Source organism: Chlorocebus sabaeus, chromosome 13 (genome assembly GCF_047675955.1).
Source record: "Chlorocebus sabaeus isolate Y175 chromosome 13, mChlSab1.0.hap1, whole genome shotgun sequence".
Taxonomy (NCBI): Eukaryota; Metazoa; Chordata; class Mammalia; order Primates; family Cercopithecidae; genus Chlorocebus; species Chlorocebus sabaeus.
Window position 1 is genome coordinate 8,998,726 of NC_132916.1, and position 19,349 is coordinate 9,018,074.

The following is a 19,349-nucleotide window of genomic DNA, read 5'->3' on the forward strand; positions in this document are numbered from 1 at the left end:
CCATTTAATTTGTTCAGCCTCTTCTCATTATATAGACTGGATGCGATGAGCCATGAGCTATCTTGGGAGCCCTTCCTCCAACCCCAGAGACAGGCTAAGTAGTCTCTAAATTCATCCTTATGGTAGTGCTTACCACCACACTATGAATGATTGATTATTTGTCTTCAACTCTATAGACTGTGACCTCCTGAAGAGATGCAACATTCTTGTTCACTTTTTTAGGATGTGACATGACAGTGCCTGGCATCTAGTGGCCGGTCCACTGTGTTGGCAGAATGGTTGAATAAAAGTGATTCAAAAATATAGACATAAATGAATTTTACCTTGGCTACGTTGTATATGCTGAAATATGGGACTTCTGCAAAGAAGCTGACAGAACCAAAGTAAACCCTCTTTCATACAGCAGAGTGAACTGGATGAAACAGGGAGAACAAGAGCAGAGGAGGCAAGAAAAACCAGAAGGGGTAGTTCGTGAGCTGACTCAGGATCTGCCAGTGCCTTAATAGCACTCTGATTCCAAGCAGGCCAATGGACAAATGAACTTCTTTCAGGATTTTAGACTTGGCTGCTGGAAGGAATTTTGAAGGTCATTCAACTGTTGAAGCTTATTTTAATTTCTAAAAGTTGAGTCTATCAATTAGTATCTTGGAGCAGGCACCTCTCCACGAGGGATTGCTCACTTGGCTAACTCAAATAATGAACTCCCACGACCCACGTGGGCTGAAATGCTCTCTCTGGCATGGTTGTGGGCAGGCGCTGTGCTGGTTACCTCTTTGTCAGTAGTGCACTTTGGCAGTTAGTATGTAATTTTGCCAAATGTAGATGAAATTAAAATGCATTTGGTCTCTGAGATTTCAGTCATTTATTTCTTCATTGTTTATAAGCCATCTCTAACTAAAAGGGGCTTAAAGTGGCAGTCGTTAAGAAGATAAATTCATGTTTTTTAATGGTGTAGCTTTCCTCTTTTAATGACTTTTATCTAATCAAATTCTGTGTTAATTGCCCAGGAGTCACAGTTCTCCATGTGCGGAGTTTTCAGAAAGCTTTGAAAGATTGCTAACTGGGGCATAACTTCCTTGTTACTGTTGCACAAACTAAGAACAGTGGAAACAATGTGTGAATTTTCAAGGGTCAAGTGTTAGCTAAATTGCAGGACTTTCTCCCTCAAGTGAGGGAATTTTGTTTTTATTTCCTCAAGGATGTTGCACGTAATATTTTTACTTTAACTTGTGCTGCTTTTCATTGCATTTCAGATACTGCTGCTTTTCATATGTATGTAATAACTTTCCTTTCCACTGGGGAGAATGAAGAAACCAGCCACTCTAGATAACTCAGCATTCTCTTTCTCTGCTCTGTGCTTTCACAACTCCATTCTTTTCTCTTGACCTCAGGTGTTTTCTACATCTTTATGCACTGGAATCCTGACCCTTTTTTCGAATGCCACTACATTCATGAATTCTTTTCTGGTCTTCAACCTATATATGACCTCTTCCTCCTCTGAACCTGAATTAGTTAGATATTGCTGAATCACAAAGTACCCCATAACTTAGTGGCTGAAGAAAATAATAAACGTTGCCTTTCACAGTTTCAGCAGGTCAGGAATTTGGGAGCAGGTTAGCTGGATAGTTCTTGCTCAGGGTATCTCATGCAGTTATAGTCAAAATGTCAGCCAGGGCTTCAGTCATCCTAGGGCTTGCCAACTGGCTGCCAAGTAGATACCGGCTGTTGTTAGGAGGCCCCAGTTTCTTCCTACATGGACTTCACCATAGTACTGCTTGAGTGTCCTCCCAACATGGCTGCTCACTTTCCTCAGAGCTAGTGATCTGTAAGAGCACAGACAGAGGCTGCAGTGTCTTTTCTGACCTACTATTGAAAGTCACACGTGGTCATTTCTGCACTTTTCCTATTGCACGTGGGTCAATCCACTCAATGTGGAGAGGAACTACAGAGGAGGTGGGGCTCACTGGAGAACATCTTGAAGGCTGCTTACCCCAGAGCATGAGCGTGGCGATATATCCTACCTCTCTAACATCACTTAAAATATTCTGCCCTGTATTATAATTATTTGTTTCCCTCTCCTGCCCACTCTACTGGATTTATATGTCCTTGAGAGCTTACATTTGCTTCCTCATCTTTACATAGCTTGAAATATCTGGCACATTGCTTTCAGTATATGTCACAATTCATCCACAGCCTCTCTGTTAATGAGTATAAATGAAGATGTACACATGGGAAAGAATCAGGCAAATGGAGAGAAAGAGAAACAGACAGATTTTGCCAGAGTGTGTGAAGGAGGGCAAATGAGAGAACAAACAAGGTAGACAGCAGATTAAATTGCACATTTTACTAGATAAACATAAAAACTCACGTGCTATTTTTGTAGATGCTAGAATACTAACTTTATAAGAATTTAAATATTTGGAACACTGTGTAACCATATTCTACTTTTTTAATGTATGTGAATGACTTGCCACATTATTTGTAACTAAAACTCCTTCAATTATGCTTAAATATTCTGCAAAAAAAGGGTCACTTTTTATCAAAACAGATAAATCATTGGTTACAAATAACTTTTTGGCAATGTCAAGAAAAGCATTTATAAGTCTTTTTATATGTGATTGAGAACTTTACTTAACCTTTAATTTACTGCTCTTTAACCTGGCCCATTGGGGTAAAATGATCTCTGGATTGATCAATTAACATTTATATGTAGATAGTTAGAGCAAAGGGCACACAGGAATGTCAGGAGGAACAAAAGACCCATGAGAGGATAAGTCCTGGTGGGTCCTGCTCTGAAATGTCACCCATTCTTCTTCTCATTTCCACTCCCAGAGCCACTTGCACATCATAGTCCAGTTCTTAGTAACTCATGTCTAAATTACCAAAATGACCTCAAGTAGTTCTCACTACTTCCAGCTTCTTTCCCTCCATACTTTTGTCAGAGCTAAACTTACTAAAACATCATACCCCTCCCATGTTTGAAAACTCTCTTAGTCCATTCTGGCTGCTATAACAAAATCCCATAAACGGGTGGCTTATAAACAACAGGAATTCATTTCTCACCATTCCGGAGGCTGGGAAGTCCTAGATCAAAGCACTGGCAGATCCAGTGTCTGGTGAGAGTGCCCCTTCCTGGTTCATAGTTGGTGGCTTCTCACTGTGTCCTCACATGGTGGAACGTGTGTGGGAGCTTTCCAGGGTCTCTTTAATAGGGCACTAATTTTATTCATGAAGGCTCTTCTCTCACAACATTCACTTTCTAAAGACTCCATGTTCTAATACCATCACTTTGGAGATAAGGATTTTAACATGTGAATTTTGAGAGGACACAAACGTTCAGACCATAGCAGAAACCTTCAGTGAATCCCACAGTCTAGAGGCCTTATGCTAGGTGTGTCTCCTAGAGTCAACTCTGATCCCTGGCCGGAATCTGCTCTGTCCTCAACCCTTTTCATCTTGTTCCCCACCCTTTTCCTGACCCATCGTTTTGATCAGCCCACCTGATTGCTCTTCTGTTCCTAGCATACTTGCATGTCTGTGATTCCTTCCTGCTTAGAAACAACATTTCTTTCCAGTGACCAAATATCAATCCTCCCATTTCTTTAAATTCAATTCAGGTTCCCTAACGGATCCATCCTGACTCAATACTTCTCTCTTTTCCTAACTTTCGGGCTCCCAGAGTTTGGGGACTGCAGATACTTCTTTGTAATACTTGTTCCATGGGCATCTTGTGTCTCTCAACCATGCCCTGTGATTGTGTAAACCAAGCATAAGATATTTATCCATTCACTGGGTGCTATAGTCCACATGTATTTACTAAGTGCCTACTTTAGTCAAAGTAGATGTTCAATAAGAAATTTAGTGAACAACATGTGAATGAGAGCAGAGACATTATAAAAGTATGAGAAACTACAAAAATTTGTCCACTAAAATAATCAATAACTCTTGATTACAAAACTATCAGGTGCTCAACACTGTATTTGGTGAGGCATGGGTCATGAAAGGGTTAAGCAAGTAGGGTCTCTACCATTTCATGACTTTTCATTTAATGTTGATAGCTAAGGTAGGAGTATATGAAACACCTTAAACAAAAGTCAGGCCAGTATTGAAGCACATTACGGATGAACTTTTTAATTAAGTATGGAAGAAAGGTAAAGAAAAAGGGAAGAAGCAGTGAGGTGTTAGGCTCCAGAGAAAGTTCCTTGGAGATCTTTAGTCTTGAACTGGACCTAGAACTTTGGGATTTGGCTTTGAATATGAAGGTGAGCATTACCGTGAGAATAGATGGCAAAGAGCACGCATCTAGGTGTACAGGAGCTAGAAGAATCCTAGGCTACGCAGGGACCTTCCCAGCTGGAAGGGATGGATGTGCGGAGAGAACAGGATGGACAGTAGAGGAAGGGCAGTTTGTTTTAGGAGGATAAAATGAAAGGAAGTCTGTGAAGTTCCTAGCAAGCCACCTAACCCGAAGTAGGTGCCTGTAAACACTAGCTTTCCCCCTCCTCTTTGATTTAGCATTTAGGAAGTTAATGATGTAGACCTTCTAGCCATGAAAAGATTTTTACTCCTTTTCTCAACTGATTAATCTAATAACCTTTTTATTGGTATCATGTTTATTCCTCACCTAACTTTGCACAACTACAAGGAATATCTTAATAAGAGATGAGCAATCTTAGCTCATAACTATATCAAGAATTCCAGGTGACTGATAATTCTATGTGAAATGCACATATACACTATCTTTATAACATTATCTGCGTGTGTGTGTGTGTGTGTATAAAACAGTGTGTATATTTTTCTGTATCTTCATCTATATATTTCAGCACATATGTTCATCTGTTGATATCTGTATCTATCATTTATCTATATCTGTATATAGGTGTGTATCCAAGTTGACTGTTTATAGATAGTAATAGACAATCAGAATTCCTGAGTGACTCATTTATCATTTTTGACGCCCTGTAACTTGTACATTTCTTTCTTTTCTGAAGAGGACATGCAGAAACACACACGACATTCCAGCTTCCCAGGTTGCGTTCCACACCTGCGTCTGGGCAGTGGCGTTTCTTCAAGGGAGTTACATGAGTCTCTGTCCTCACTCCCAGTGCTGACCATGCCTCTATGTGTCAGACCCTAGTCCCTTCACTGCTTACTATCTGGTAACCCACTGTTACCTGTGCTCACTTCTCCTATTTTTTATTCAAGGTAGACATTCTCAGTTCAAGGAGGTTGAGTTGGCCTGGTGCAGCTGTGGCTTAGTTTTCAGCAGGACTCTTCCTGTGTCGCTAGGAAGATACACTTCACTCTGTGGGAACCAGAACTCTGGACCCACTGCGTCTGCAGCTGTCTGTGCTTCACTCCCAGTTGCGGGATGGGTAAGATGGACTATTTATATTGGAAGGTGTGTACTTCCAGGCCCCAAGACTTGGACCTCTAAACTCTCCCTAATGTCCCTAATGGCTCCTGTCACTGCACAGGGTTGATTTCACACCACAGCCGCCAATGTAGTGCTTGTTTCTTGTTAATCTTCTCCGAACAGCAGGATGTCATTAATAGAGTAGGACAATTGATGTTCCGTGTGTTGTCTAGATGGTACGAGTCATTTGGGATCATATTCACACTGAAGGAGGAAACTGTAAATGTGTGCTGTTGTCCACCCATGCGAGAGAGAACTCTGCTAACAGGAGTGGAAAAGCCCACAGAAGCTATACCGATGGCCGCAGACCACGCAGCCATGACTTTCTGGGCCACTGTAGCAGGGGTTCATGGGCTGACCATTTAGGCTCTATATGTTTTCTTTGTGTTTCCTTTACAGGGTCATTTCTAAGCTTTCTTTATAACTTTGTTATATACAGGCACATTTTCATAAATGTTCTAATATTTTCTCCATGCATTAGTAGCAGATTGAGAGGTCTATAAACGTTTTAGTCTACCATGTTGCTGAAAGCAAGATGGAGAATGTTTTTCACATAACAGCTGTGCGAGAAAAAGGCAAAATACAGCAGCTTCACAGGGTCACAAAGTGAAAAAAGTATGTGTGTGCTTGAGCATTGTATGCGAGTGACTCTTTGGTTAGAAATAGGAAAGCATTATGAAGGACTTGGATAGGTTCCAAGAGGGGAAAGGAGAAGCCGTACCTTTAGGTGCGCCCTTGCTCGGATTAAGTTGACTGATTACTTACACACCCATGGCATTAAAATACCAAGGAATTTTATTTTCTTTGTTTGTATTACATATTGCTTTGAAGTAAGTGAGAGCAGAGTTTTGAAAATCTTTTAGGTGTTAAGAAATTATCTTTTATATTATTATTATTACTTTCTCTAGAAAAAGGGCTTTTGAAGAGCTCCTATAGGTGTTAAGGATTGGGTATAGAATGAACATGTTTATTTTGTATTTTGTTATAATTACATAAGAAATTGGATTATCTAAATAGACTCCAATAACTTTCTTGCTATTAAAATCACCTCGGGGCTGATTTCAAATTCATATATTGAGCTTGTCTCCTGTTTGACATAAACCTGTGTGGTTCATTTTCCAGTAAAAATACACGGTTTTTAAGATTTTTTTCTACGAAGTATTTTGAGGGAATAAAAAATTTAGGACTTACATATATTGATTTATTGGTAATCCCATAACCATACTTTGAGAAACTGAATACTTGGATGGTTTTGAGATGGCACAATGGACAAAATCTTGCAGTAGAAGAATCCCTATTGAATAACCTTTTATCCCTAAATTCTACTTTTTTATTTGCCAGTAAAATGTGAGAAAATGTTCAACATTTTTACTTTGATGCAATAGTAATTTTTCTTTTGATTGTGGAGAAATTCAGGTCATATTATTATAATATAGTTATAATTAAGTTACCAAGGAATTTTATTTTCTTTGTTTTGTGTTACATATTGCTTTAAAATAAGTGGGATAGCAGAATTTTGAAAATCTGTTATTTCACTGTTGAATTTTCTCTAATTATAGCTATGGGGTTACTAATAAATCACTATATACATCCTAAATTTTTTGATTCCCTTAAAATACTTTGTAGAAAAAAAATCTTTAAAATGTTTTAAAGATTTCAATTTTTAAAACATTCATTTAAAATATTACAATGCCTGGTACTATGGGAATATCAAAATAAACATACGACCTACTTTCAAGAAGATCATAGTCTATGAGAAAGGAAAAGATACGAATATTATGATATAATCATGGATCAATAGAAATATATACAAACAGATGGGATGATTTGATAGGTTAATTGGGAATTCTGAGTCAGGGAAGACTTCCAGAAAGAGATTATATTTTAGCTCAGGTTTAATCAAAAGATTGATAAACGTGGCCGGGCGCGGTGGCTCAATCCTGTAATCCCAGCACTTTGGGAGGCCGAGACGGGCGGATCACAAGGTCAGGAGATCGAGAGCATCCTGGCTAACCCAGTGAAACCCCGTCTCTACTAAAAAATACACAAAAAAAAACTAGCCGGGCGAGGTGGCGGGCGCCTGTAGTCCCAGCTACTCAGGAGGCTGAGGTAGGAGAACGGTGTGAACCCAGGAGGCGGAGCTTGCAGTGAGCTGAGATCCGGCCACTGCACTCCAGCCTGGGCGACAGAGCGAGACTCCGTCTCAAAAAAAAAAAAAAAAAAAAAAAAAAAAAAGATTGATAAACGTGTTAACATAAAAAATAAAATAAAATTAGGAGAATCAATGTTCTGTGTAATTCATTGAGTGCCTCCAATTTTTAAGCTGTAGTGTTGTTATACATGAGCTTAATGCTTAGCAGCTCCCGTCTTTGCACAGAACACGCTCTACACAACCCTCCAGGATTACAGAAATTGGCCTAAACCACATGCTGCCTTTCCACACTGACAGGTACCAGAGGAAACATCTTCCTTTCTCTCCGCAGGAGCCCCGTCCTAGTTTTCCAGTGCAACTCCCGCCACGTGATTTGCTTAGACTGTTTCCACTTATACTGTGTGACAAGACTCAATGATCGGCAGTTTGTTCATGACCCTCAACTGGGCTACTCCCTGCCTTGTGTGGGTAAGTCTAGCATGTTTTCTCTCCATTTCTAATACCAATGAAGAACAGAAGAAGAGCTGTTGATTTAAAACTGACTTAGATACATGTAAACCCTAGCAGAAGAGTTGAAAATTTAAATTTGATCATTGCTGGATATGAAACATTAATGTTTGGATCACAAGAGATGAAAGTTCTGGGGAATGAAGGAATTGTGTTGAACTGGAAAATGCATAATTTGCATAAAGGCATTGAGACTAAGTTTATCAATATTATTCAGCCAAGGTATACTAAGTTTTTCTGTGGGTTAGAGTCATTCTCCATGTTCTAGATTTGTTACCCTAGAACTAGAGCAATCTTACCAAATTTTTAAATTCTATGCCTCTGTCACTCAAAATGTTGAACACATACCCAATATATATATAAAGTAACATATATGAAAAAGAAAGAAGAATGAGATCAACCTGAACTGCTTAATATTTTATCTTTTAACATTACAAAGAACCCTTTACTTGTACTATACTGTTATTACATATATACATTTTAATCGAAGTGAAATTCATGTCACCAATTCACCATTTTGAAGTGTGCATTTCAGTGGCATTTAGTGCATTCACAATGTTGCACAACCACTACCTCTATCTGACTTCAAAAGTCTTTGAACACCTCCTACCCAAGTAATCACTGCCCTTGACCCCCTGCTCCAGCCCCGGCCACCACCAATCACTTTCTTTCTCCATGGATTTGCCTATTGTAGATATTTCCTATAAAAGAATCATACAATAGGTGACCTTTCATGTCTGCCTTATTTCACTTAGCATAACGTGTTTGAGGTTTATTCAAGTTGTAAAATGTATGAGTATTTCTTTCCTCTTTATGGCTGAATAATATTCCACCGTGTGGATACTCCACAATTTGTGCGTCCATTCATCTGCTGATGGGCATTTATGTTGTTTCCATCTTTTTGGCTATTATTAATAAACATATATAAGTTTCTGTATGCACATTTGCTTTCGTTTATCTTGGATATATACCAAAAAGCAGAATTCGAAGCTTAACCTTTAGGAGAACTGGTCACTGTGTTCCACAACTGCCATACCATTTTATATTGCCACCAGCAGAGTAGCAATGTCACAGGTTTCTATTTCTCCACATCCTTGCCATCACTTGTTACTGTTTCTAACTAGTCATCCTAGTAAGGGTGAAGTGGTGTCTTATTGTGGATTTGATTTTCATTTCTCTCATGACTGTGATGTTGATTTTCTTATCATGTGGTTGTTTACTATTCATATATCTTCTTTATGGGAATATCTGTTCAAGTCCTTTCTTTGCTCATTTTTAAATTGAGTTATGTTTTTGTTGTTGAGTTGTAAGAGTTCTTTATATATTCTGGATACTGGATCCTTATCAGATACAGGATATGCACGTATTTCTCCCATTCTGTAGGTTGTCTTTTCACTTTCTTCATAACGTCCTTTGATGAACAAAAGTTTCTAGTTTTGATGAAATGTAATTTATCTGTTTTTGTTGTTGCTAATACTTTTGGTGTCAAACATAAGACTTCATTGCCATATCTAAGATCATGACGATTTGCTTCCATATTTTCTTCCAATAGCTTACCTCTAATATTTAGGTCATTGATCTACTTCGAGGTTATTTATGTACCTGGAGTGAAGTAAAAGTTCCTGTCTCTCTCTATGTATAAATGACTGCAGTGTGATTAAATATGTTTCATTAATTCTTCAAAACTTAATTTGAAACTATAGGATACCTTGACTCAGTGGTGAGGTTTTAAGTTCAATTTATTTCAAGACTTAGTTTTGATGTCAATTATAGCTAAAAACATACCTTGAAATGATAAAAAGATGCAAATGGAATAAATTAATTGCTTTGTTGACTTTGTAAATTATGATACTCATTTTTAAGTATATCTACCAATAATGCAAGAATTTTTAAAATTAAGATTTGCATAATATATGTTAACATATTGTTAAGGAAAACCTGTTGAAAGTTATTGTGCCTTTATTTTTAACAAAAGCATTCAAAATCTAGTGAAGTAATTATTTACAGATTGGAAAACTCTGTAATGCTTTTAATGTGACAATTTTGTTTTGATTAGCTTTCTTCCTTCACAAAGCCACAAACAATGGAAACATTTCTAAACACACATTTTCAAGTCTTCATGCTCTATCTTTTTAATTATCAGTTCATTTTGAAGTCATTTCCTTTTAATGTGTATCTTTTTATTTCAGAGAATTTCAAGCATCCAAATGTAAGGAAAAATATTACAGTGAACCTTCCTGTACCCATTAGTCAGGATTTGTAGTGTATCAAGACGCTCTAGACCTTTCTTGTCATTCTCGCCCAATAACCTATAATCAGCCATTTTTCTCAGGAGCTCTGGCTCCCTTTAGTAGGAAATAGTATTTAGAAGTCTTGGTGCTTGGAGTGCTCGTTGGCACCATGTTGGTTACTGTTTCTAGGCCTAAGGGAACAAGCTAGGAGACATGTTTTGTTTTGTGTTTTAAGTACAAACTGCAATATTAGTTATACTAACATTTTCAGTTCAAATCCAGTGTTACCAAATTTTCATTGACAAGTCACCAATGTTACAACTGTTGTTTCTTTCACCCTTGGTAAAAATTCTGTTACTGAGTGATACCAACAAAATTACTCATTTGCCTTATTTTGGAATGCACCCACAATAGTATCAGTATTACAATATTAACACCATCACCCAAGTATGATTACTGAAAACAGTGTTCAGATTTTTGCAGTTTGTTTTGTCATTAGAGTATATCCTTATAGGGATATAAACTCATACAAGTTAATGTATAATTATGTCATCAATTGAATACATATTTCTCATTGCTTTTATTTTTTTTAATTTTTTAATTTTTTATTTTTTTGAGATGGAGTCTTGCTCTGTTGCCCAGACTGGAGTGCAGTGGCATGATCTCAGCTCACGGCAACCTTGGCCTCCTGGGTTCAAGTGATTCTCCTGTCTCAGCCTCCCGAGTAGCTGGGACTGCAGGTGCATGCCACCATGCCCTGCTAATTTTTGTATTTTTAGTAGAGGTGGGGTTTTGCCATGTTAGCCAGGCTTGTCTCTAATTCCTGACCTCAGGTGATCCACCTGCCTCAACCTCCCAAAGTGCTGGGATTACAGGCGTGAGCCACTGTGCCTGGCCTTTCATTGCTTTTAAATTTATTTTGTTTTCATAATATGTGAAATATTTCCATTATTCCAAAGCTAAAGCTACAAAACATGCTATATTCAAAGAAATATACCCTTTAATCTACATTATCTTTCTCTCCCAAAAGTAAATAATAAATAAATAAATAAATAAATAAATAAATAAATAAAGGTAAATAATATTCCTTTTCTCTCCCAAAGGTAAACTTTTATTAAAAACAATCACCTATTTTAAAAATCACTAAGCATACTATAGACGATATCAATAATGATACAGATGTGTCACCTTCTTAAGTAAAACGTAGATTATGCACATTTTTCTTCACCTTGCTTTTTTTGCTCTAAGGTATATATGTATTATATTTTAAAGATCACTCCCTAGTCTGTTATAGATATTTTCTTCCATTTAAAAATATATAGCATTATCAAATTCCTTTGTGTAGGTATAGCTTACTTTCTCCTTATTGGCAAATGCTGTTTTCATTTTTTTACTCTAACTATTGCTACAGCTAATAGACTTGTGTGCACCCACATTTTCATATTGTTGTCAGAATATTACTGAGATCTGCTCTCTAGAAGAGGGGTTACTGCACCAAAGGGAAAATGTGTATTTATTTTACTGTTTCCAAATTCCCCTCCCAGTAGTGGTGCGCTTTCCATACCCACCAGCAATGTCAATTGCAAAGTGCAGCATCAGTCTCTCCACTTCCTCCCCAACAGGGGAGCTGAAAGGCTTTTGCTCTGTTTCTAATTACATATTTGAGAAATGGTATTCTATGTAGTTGGCTGTATTTTTCTTTTTAATTTTAAACAAGAGCATCTTTTCATAGGTTTAGGATCCTTTGGTGTTTCTTGTTCTCAGTCATGTTGAAAACATCACCTTTTCTTTCAGGGACAGGTTAAATATATTATTTTCAAAAATATTTTCTATATAGCACACTGTTGACAGCCCCTTATAGATACAGAAAAAGTTATCAAAGTTGGGTCACTTGTAAAGAATGGGCATAAATTAACTTTAATTTTGGTGGTTCTTTGCCATGAGATAACTAACAACCTCCTTGAAAAGAATTTTGAGTGGTCAAGCTCTATGTTGTTAAAATGCATTATATGGATTCTACTATATATTAATTGTGTTTTAAATACCTTTGAGACTTTTATTTTTAAATTCAATATGCCAATGCCATCCTCGGAATCTTAGGCACTCCTGAGTTCAACTCCTTGGTTTTAATAGGGAGTGAGGCAGGGGATGAATGGATTGAAAGATGTTGCTTTGCAAAGTTTTTTTGGAATCCTTTTATGTATTTTTTGTGAATGTGGCCACCTCATCACTGGTTACTTAAATATAATACTCACAGAAATTTGCTTTTATTTTTTAAAATACCAGTTGCTATTGAAAATGTATATTCCCTGGCACCTCTTTTCTTTTATGTTTAATAACAACAAGTGCAAAAGTTACATATTTGTGTATTTTGCTGTTTAAAAAAAAATGAGCTAGTAACCAGACGCTGAGACAGGCTAGAAACAACTGTACTGTCATTCAACTTGTCAGTCTCCCACATGGCAGGTTCGGTTCCGTCCCTGTTTCTTCATAGCTTCAACCACGTTTTAGTATGCATCTCTGTAAGGACTCACTCATAAGAAAATATAGTTTGGTTTGTCACAAGATTGTTTAGCATGTATTATTTCAGCCTTTTAAAAAACTGTATATCCAATTATAATGTTTCCCTATATTATGCAAAGAGAAACTTTCAGATGTCATAGATTTTATTTTGTCAAGAACAAACTGGATTTTCTTTAATATTTGCTCAACCGAGACACTCATTTTGTTTATTACTTGCTTAGTTTTTAAATGTCTTGCTAAATATAATGGCTCCCTACTCTCGTTAGCTTCTATCTCGGAGCCTATTTTATAATCACATTGATGTTCTCATATGTACCAACATGGTCAGTGTTGCCATTTTCTCATTTTCCTCAGGTTTGGATTATTAGTTCTGTCTTTTATTAATAGTTTCTTTGAAGGATTATTTTTAAGTCACTTATCTGTTTTAATAGGGTTAATTTAATTAAAATGAGATAAGTTATCCATTATTCTTTTAGCCAAGCACAGATGACCTTCTGCTGAAAGGTAACTGACAAGAGAGGGCTCCACTTTCCAATGGTGGTTGTGGGACTCCCTGTTCCCTTGGGATAACCCCTTTGCAGTACATGACATATGATCATCCAATATACAGACTAGGGTATGAGATGGTACACGTATCATTCTGTACATAAAGTCTTCATGGAGGTCAGTTCTTTTCATATTTTGCAGAATACCTCTGTAAGTCCTAATATTACCCCTATAATCCAGTGAACCATTTTGCACAAATCCTGGGTTATGTACGGCACCTCAGAAAACCCTAGTTCAATTTCTGGCTCTGAATCTTACCATATACATAATATAGGGCAAGATTCTTCACCTTAGTGTGACTTGATTTCATCTTACGTAAAAGGGGGATAATGTAATAGCATCATTTTATGTGGACACATTAAAATAATGCCTTATGAAGTACCTTTAGGGTACATGCTGAAGACAGTAAGCACACAGTGTATAGTGGCTTTTGTTATTTTGGTTGTGATTTAAGCATGTACTCCCATAAACATGTACATATTGTGTTTGTGTCTATGTCTGCATGTATGTGTATATTTTCAGAGAAATGCGCATTTGGACATTCTTTAATTGTAGATTGGGATTTCCTATAACTCAATGTATAAATCAGCCAATTACTCATCTATCTGGTGATCTCTCTTCTTGGTTTATTTGACTTTGCCTTGATTCATGGAGCATAGAACAAGACATATAAAATAAAATGATAATAAAATAGAAATAGAAAATCAAAGCTTATAGTCTGGGCACAGTGACTCATGCCTGTAATCCCAACACTTTGGGAGAACGAGGCAGGCAGATCACTTGATGCTAGGCACGAGACCAGCCTGGCCAGTATCATGAAACCCTGTCTTTACTAAAAACACAAAAAGTAGCTGGGTGTGGTGGTGCATGCCTATAATCTCAGCTACTAGGGAGGCTGAGACACAAGAATCGCTTGAACCCAGGTGGTAGAGGCTGCAGTGAGCCACGATCATACCATTGCACTCCAGCCCAGGTGACAGAGCAAGATTCTGTCTCAAAAAAAAAAAAAAGAAAAAGAAAAAGAAAAAAGAAAAAAGAAAGAAAGAAATCAAAAGTTTATCAAACTATAAATCAAAACAGATGATCAGGAACAAGAGCTGATGGAACCCATATTACTCCCAGGGCACCACTTTCTTCTATGGTGGGGCGAAAGTTTATGTCAATGTCCATGAGTCTTGTAAATAATCTATATTGGCCAGGCGCAGCAGGACACGCCTGTAATCCCAGCACTTTGGGAGGTCAAAGCGGGCATATCACCTGAGGTCAGGAGTTTGAGACCAGCCTGGCCACCATCTCCACTAAAAATACAAAAATTAGCCAGGCGTGGTGGCGGGTGCCTGTAGTCCCAGCTGCTTGGGAGGCTGAGGCAGGAGAATGGTGTGAACCTGGAAGGAAGAGCTTGCAGTGAGCCTAGATCGTGCTTCTGCATTCCAGCCTGGGCGACAGAGCAAGACTCCGTCTCAATAAATAAATAAATAACATAACATAACATAACATAACATAACATAACATAACATAACATATATTAATAATATGTATGGAAAACAGAAATGGCAGTTAATTCTGTAAAGAAACAAAGACTGTGTTGAAATTATGGAAGCTGGACTGCCACAGGAAGGCATCAGAGTACAGGCCTGATTCTGTCTGTGGTCAGATGCAGCGCAGCACCTGACAACAGGATGGGCACTTTGGGCACGTTGCTGATCGTGCACTCCCGATGCTGTGGAATGTCTCTCTGGAGGTTCTTGGCTGACCTCCTCAGCAATTCTAATTGTATAAAATGACTGGACCTCCAGAGTCAGACCCCAGTGTTGTCTTTGGCTTATGGAATCTCAGGAGTAGCCCTCGCTGATTTCTCTGAAGAGCGGTCCATTGATCTCTCCACCATCCCAGTTTAAAATGCCTGTGCGAATTGTTTTGAGCCCCTGTGGGGACTACTGGCTATTTTTGGACTGTAATTCCTCCCATAAAATTAAAGCAAGATTTATTTATGCAATCAAAGGACATTTTATCCCTAAAGCCATCGGTTCCTTTCAATGATAAAGTTTCTATCTAATCAGAAAAGATGGATTACTCTGGTACCGAAATCCACAGATCTAATCCACTCCTTGATTTTCCTGAACTTAGGGGTATGAATGAAGCTGCAAGTGGGGTAGATTCATTGGTAAATAGGTTCTTTGAATGTGTGTTTCTATCTTGGTGTGGTCCAAAGGACTTTGATCCCCACAAATTAGAATGACTCATCCCGCTGGGGTAGCATGGTCACCACTCAACCCGTGGGAAGAAGCACTGTTCTATGCATGGCACTGTTCCTGGCTCTTCTGTGCTTTGCTGTAAATGCAAGTATAGCCCTTACCTCCTCTCCACCCTGTCCCCAACCCATACAAATGGCCCTTTCCCCCAAATTCATTATTTGGTGTCTCCTTAGCCTAGGAAATCATGTAATAGAATTTGAATATGACATTATTATAAGAGCATAATAATTTTTAAAACCCTGAGATCAGTTTTCTGGAACTATTAAATATATTTATATATATATATATAGAGAGAGAGTTAAGAAACTATTTTCCAAATTACACTGGTCTCATGCACCAAATGTCTTGTTAACAGTGTCTGTATATATTCATGTCTAGATAACTATCTAATACCTCTTACTATCAAGATGTATGTAATAAGATGTTCTTTTTTGTTTCCATCATCTAGTTTTTTGTGTCTCTTTCAAACTTCTTAAGCTAAACACCTTCAAAGCTCAATTTTGGACATATATGTTCTTCAAGGTAGGGCCAGGCAACAATGAGCCAATCTTTTTCATTGACAAAATTATGATGATGAATAATTAAAACTGGCTTAAAATACCGTCCAAGTAAAAACCCTGCTGTCCTAGTGTGAACTCATTATTTGACCAGATAATTGTGTTATACTTTCTAAGGGTGGGATATGAAATTCTATTTCCCTAAGATTCAAAACTGAGTAATGATTAGTGAGTGCTTTCTATAAATATGGTGCCATTCTTAGTGCTTACTCATAAACATCTGTTGAATCTCTACAAAGCCCTGTTGGGATGGATGTTATTATTCTTCTCCCTTTTATAAATGAAGGAATGGAACCTCAGAAGTTAATTAAATTGCACATGCTGGTATACAAAGCCAGAGAGTTATGGCTCTAGCACCTGTGTTCTTAATCACTGTGTGAATAGATAAGCCTGCATCAACAGTTAAACTAACATACCTTTGAAAGTTCTATGAGAAGAAGGCCAAGAAAAGAATATTTCTAATTTATTAGCACTATTTCATATTTAAAACAACTATACAGTAGAAATTATTCTTTTTATTTGTACAGAGGAAGAAGTAAAGCCTTGATATGACTAAGCAACCAGGATCACAGAGTTAGGAGAAGGAAAGCTGAGAGTTCAACCCAGATACGGTTGGCTCCAGAGCTCCGTGTTCCTGCTTCCCTGCTGCCCCGCTTCTCCCTAGGCTGTGGTCTTCAACCCCATATATGCTTTTCAGTCACATGGAAGTTTTTAAAGATCCCAATGCCAAGGCCATGCCTCAAACCAATTAAATGCTAACCTTTTAGGTTAAGCATCAGGGTTTGTTAAAGTTCTCAGGTTTAAACATTTGAGAACTACTACAGGGGTGAGCATTCTGTAAGCAACAAGGTATTTTCAATGGGAGTCTGTAGCATTCGTAAATGCAAAAATACTCCCTCTGCCCATGTCTATTTCATCTGTAAGTGATTTGACTTGCTAGCTAGCATGGATTTTTCAATACATTTTGATGAAGTTGAAAATAAGATTGACAAACATAGCCAAAACAGCCTATTTCCAGAACCTCTGACAAACTCTTACCTAAAGATATGGGCTTTGGTAAAAACTTTATAATTATCCTGAAAGGTTTGCTGTCTTTTTGCTCTACTGGCTTTTACTAATAGTCTGTGCTCGGAATTATTTTCAAATGACAAAGCACCCTCTGCATCTCCTTTTAAAACTGAGTAGCACCCACGCAACTTGTTGGAGCTTCATGTGTTTAGGTTGACTTGTTGAGAGTGCTGCTGTAGAATGATGGGTACTATGCAAAATGCACTTACTACTTGTCCTTTATAAGCCCTGGCAGCACAGATTTTTCTGTAGCTCTAGGGGGCTGAGGAAGTAGTTTCCCACCTTCCCTATGACATGCCATTGGCTTCACCATTAGTACCATTCAAGTCCGTCCGTTTTTTTGTTTTTGCCTTTTGTTTTTTGTTTTTACTGTTGTGCTCCCAGGTCACTTTTTATGTAATTCCAGCTTTTACCTAACTTAGAATACAATTCCCTTTCCATCTAATATGTCAACTCACCAATTATAATCCGTTATGCTTCTTGGTTGTTGTCATAGCGCAGTATGTGACAGATCGTTCTGATCGTTTTTAGATACAGAGATATTCTTGATGCCTAGGGAGTCAAGAAACAGACACCTATTTAGGGAGCAAAACATCAAATATAATACAAAGGACTATTTTTTGGCTTTTGAACATTGCTCTCCTAAATATAAATAATCATGTCAGTATAACTCCTAAAACCCATTGGAAAACTAGGGAAATATATTAAAAGATGAATTACAAAAGAATATATGCAAATAGACAACACACATATTAAAAATTCAACACAATTAGTTGCTACAGAATTGCTAACTTAGGCTGGGTGCCGTGGCTTAAGCCTGTAATCCTAGCACTTTGGGAGGACTACATGAATCACTTAAGCCCGGAATCCTAGCACTTTGGGAGGACTACATGAATCACTTAAGCCCAGGAATTTGAGGCTAGCCTGGTGCAACATAGGGAGACCCCTTTTCTACAAAAAATTAAAAACTTAGGTCAATGTGTTGGGGCACATCTACAGTCTCAGCTACTTGGGAAGCTGAGGTGGGAGGATTGCTTGAGCTCGGGAGGCTGAGGCTGCAGCGAGCCATGATTATACCATTGCACTCCAGCCTGAGTGACTGAGACCCTGTCTTACAAAAAAAAAAAAAAAAAAAAAAAAGTTAACATAAAATATAAAATGATGGACACACATTCAAAAGAGGTAAGAATATAAATTCATATATTTCAAAAAAGCAATTTGGCAATCTGGCAATCCATATTATAAGCTTTAAAATATTAACAAACTACCCAGAGCCTACCCACACACAGTCTCCATGTATCTGCCTGTCTGTTTGCCTGCCTTGCTGAAATACACAGCCCGTTCTCTTTCTAGCTCCTGGACCTTGTGTAATTATAATTGCCACTGTGAAAACGGTGGCACCAGGATTGAATCCCCATTGACACGAACTGTTGATGTGCTTGCAGTCCAAGTTCAAAGTTCCTCTGTCTCCAAATTAATTGAAATTAAATCAGATTTCCTAAGCTTCTGAGTTTAAACTCCTTTCTGTTTTATTTTTGGGAATGATTTAGCAATTTTGACAGTTTTCCTTTGATTTGGATGCATGAGGTAGTGTAAAGTCAGGGTAATAGTCTAACTTCTCTAACCAAAGCAACACTGGAATCGCAGTGGCCGAACAGGGTCAAAGTTGATTTCCCCTCATGCCATGGTCCAGTGTGAGTTGGCCGAGGGGCCTCTGATCACTCCATTATTCAGGGACCCAGGCCCCGACTCCTGCCGTCCTGTGGTTCTGTCACCCACAGCAGCCCCTGTGTCTCGACTGGATCCTCTTCATGGGGCCAGCTGGCGGAGGAAGAGCAAGCAGCACACCACACTGGAGAGTCAGGTTTAGATCCCAGGCCTGCACATGGAGCATGTCACATATTTCCACATTCCTTGTACCCAAACTCAGCCACATGGCCCTGCCTTGCCACGCCGTATGTGTATGTGTTTGTGTGTTCAGGGAGTAGAAGGGATGGGGTAGGAAACAGGGTCTGGCCCTGTGCCAAGGAGAAAAAGCAAACAGGCTGTCAACACACAGCAGTCTCTCACGCTGGTGGAGAGGAGGATGAAACA

The 19,349-nt window shown here is 38.2% G+C and overlaps 1 protein-coding gene across 5 annotated transcripts in view; it reads left to right on the plus strand.

Annotated features, from left to right (window-relative positions):
* PRKN (parkin RBR E3 ubiquitin protein ligase) overlaps positions 1-19,349 on the plus strand; it is a 1,397,785-nt gene that overhangs the window by 946,212 nt on the left and 432,224 nt on the right. For all 5 annotated transcript variants that reach the window (XM_073022292.1, XM_073022290.1, XM_073022291.1 and 2 more), the window contains one exon: positions 7,900-8,036. In XM_073022292.1, the coding sequence (XP_072878393.1) occupies positions 7,900-8,036 (137 nt within the window). The remainder of the gene's footprint in view (positions 1-7,899; positions 8,037-19,349) is intronic.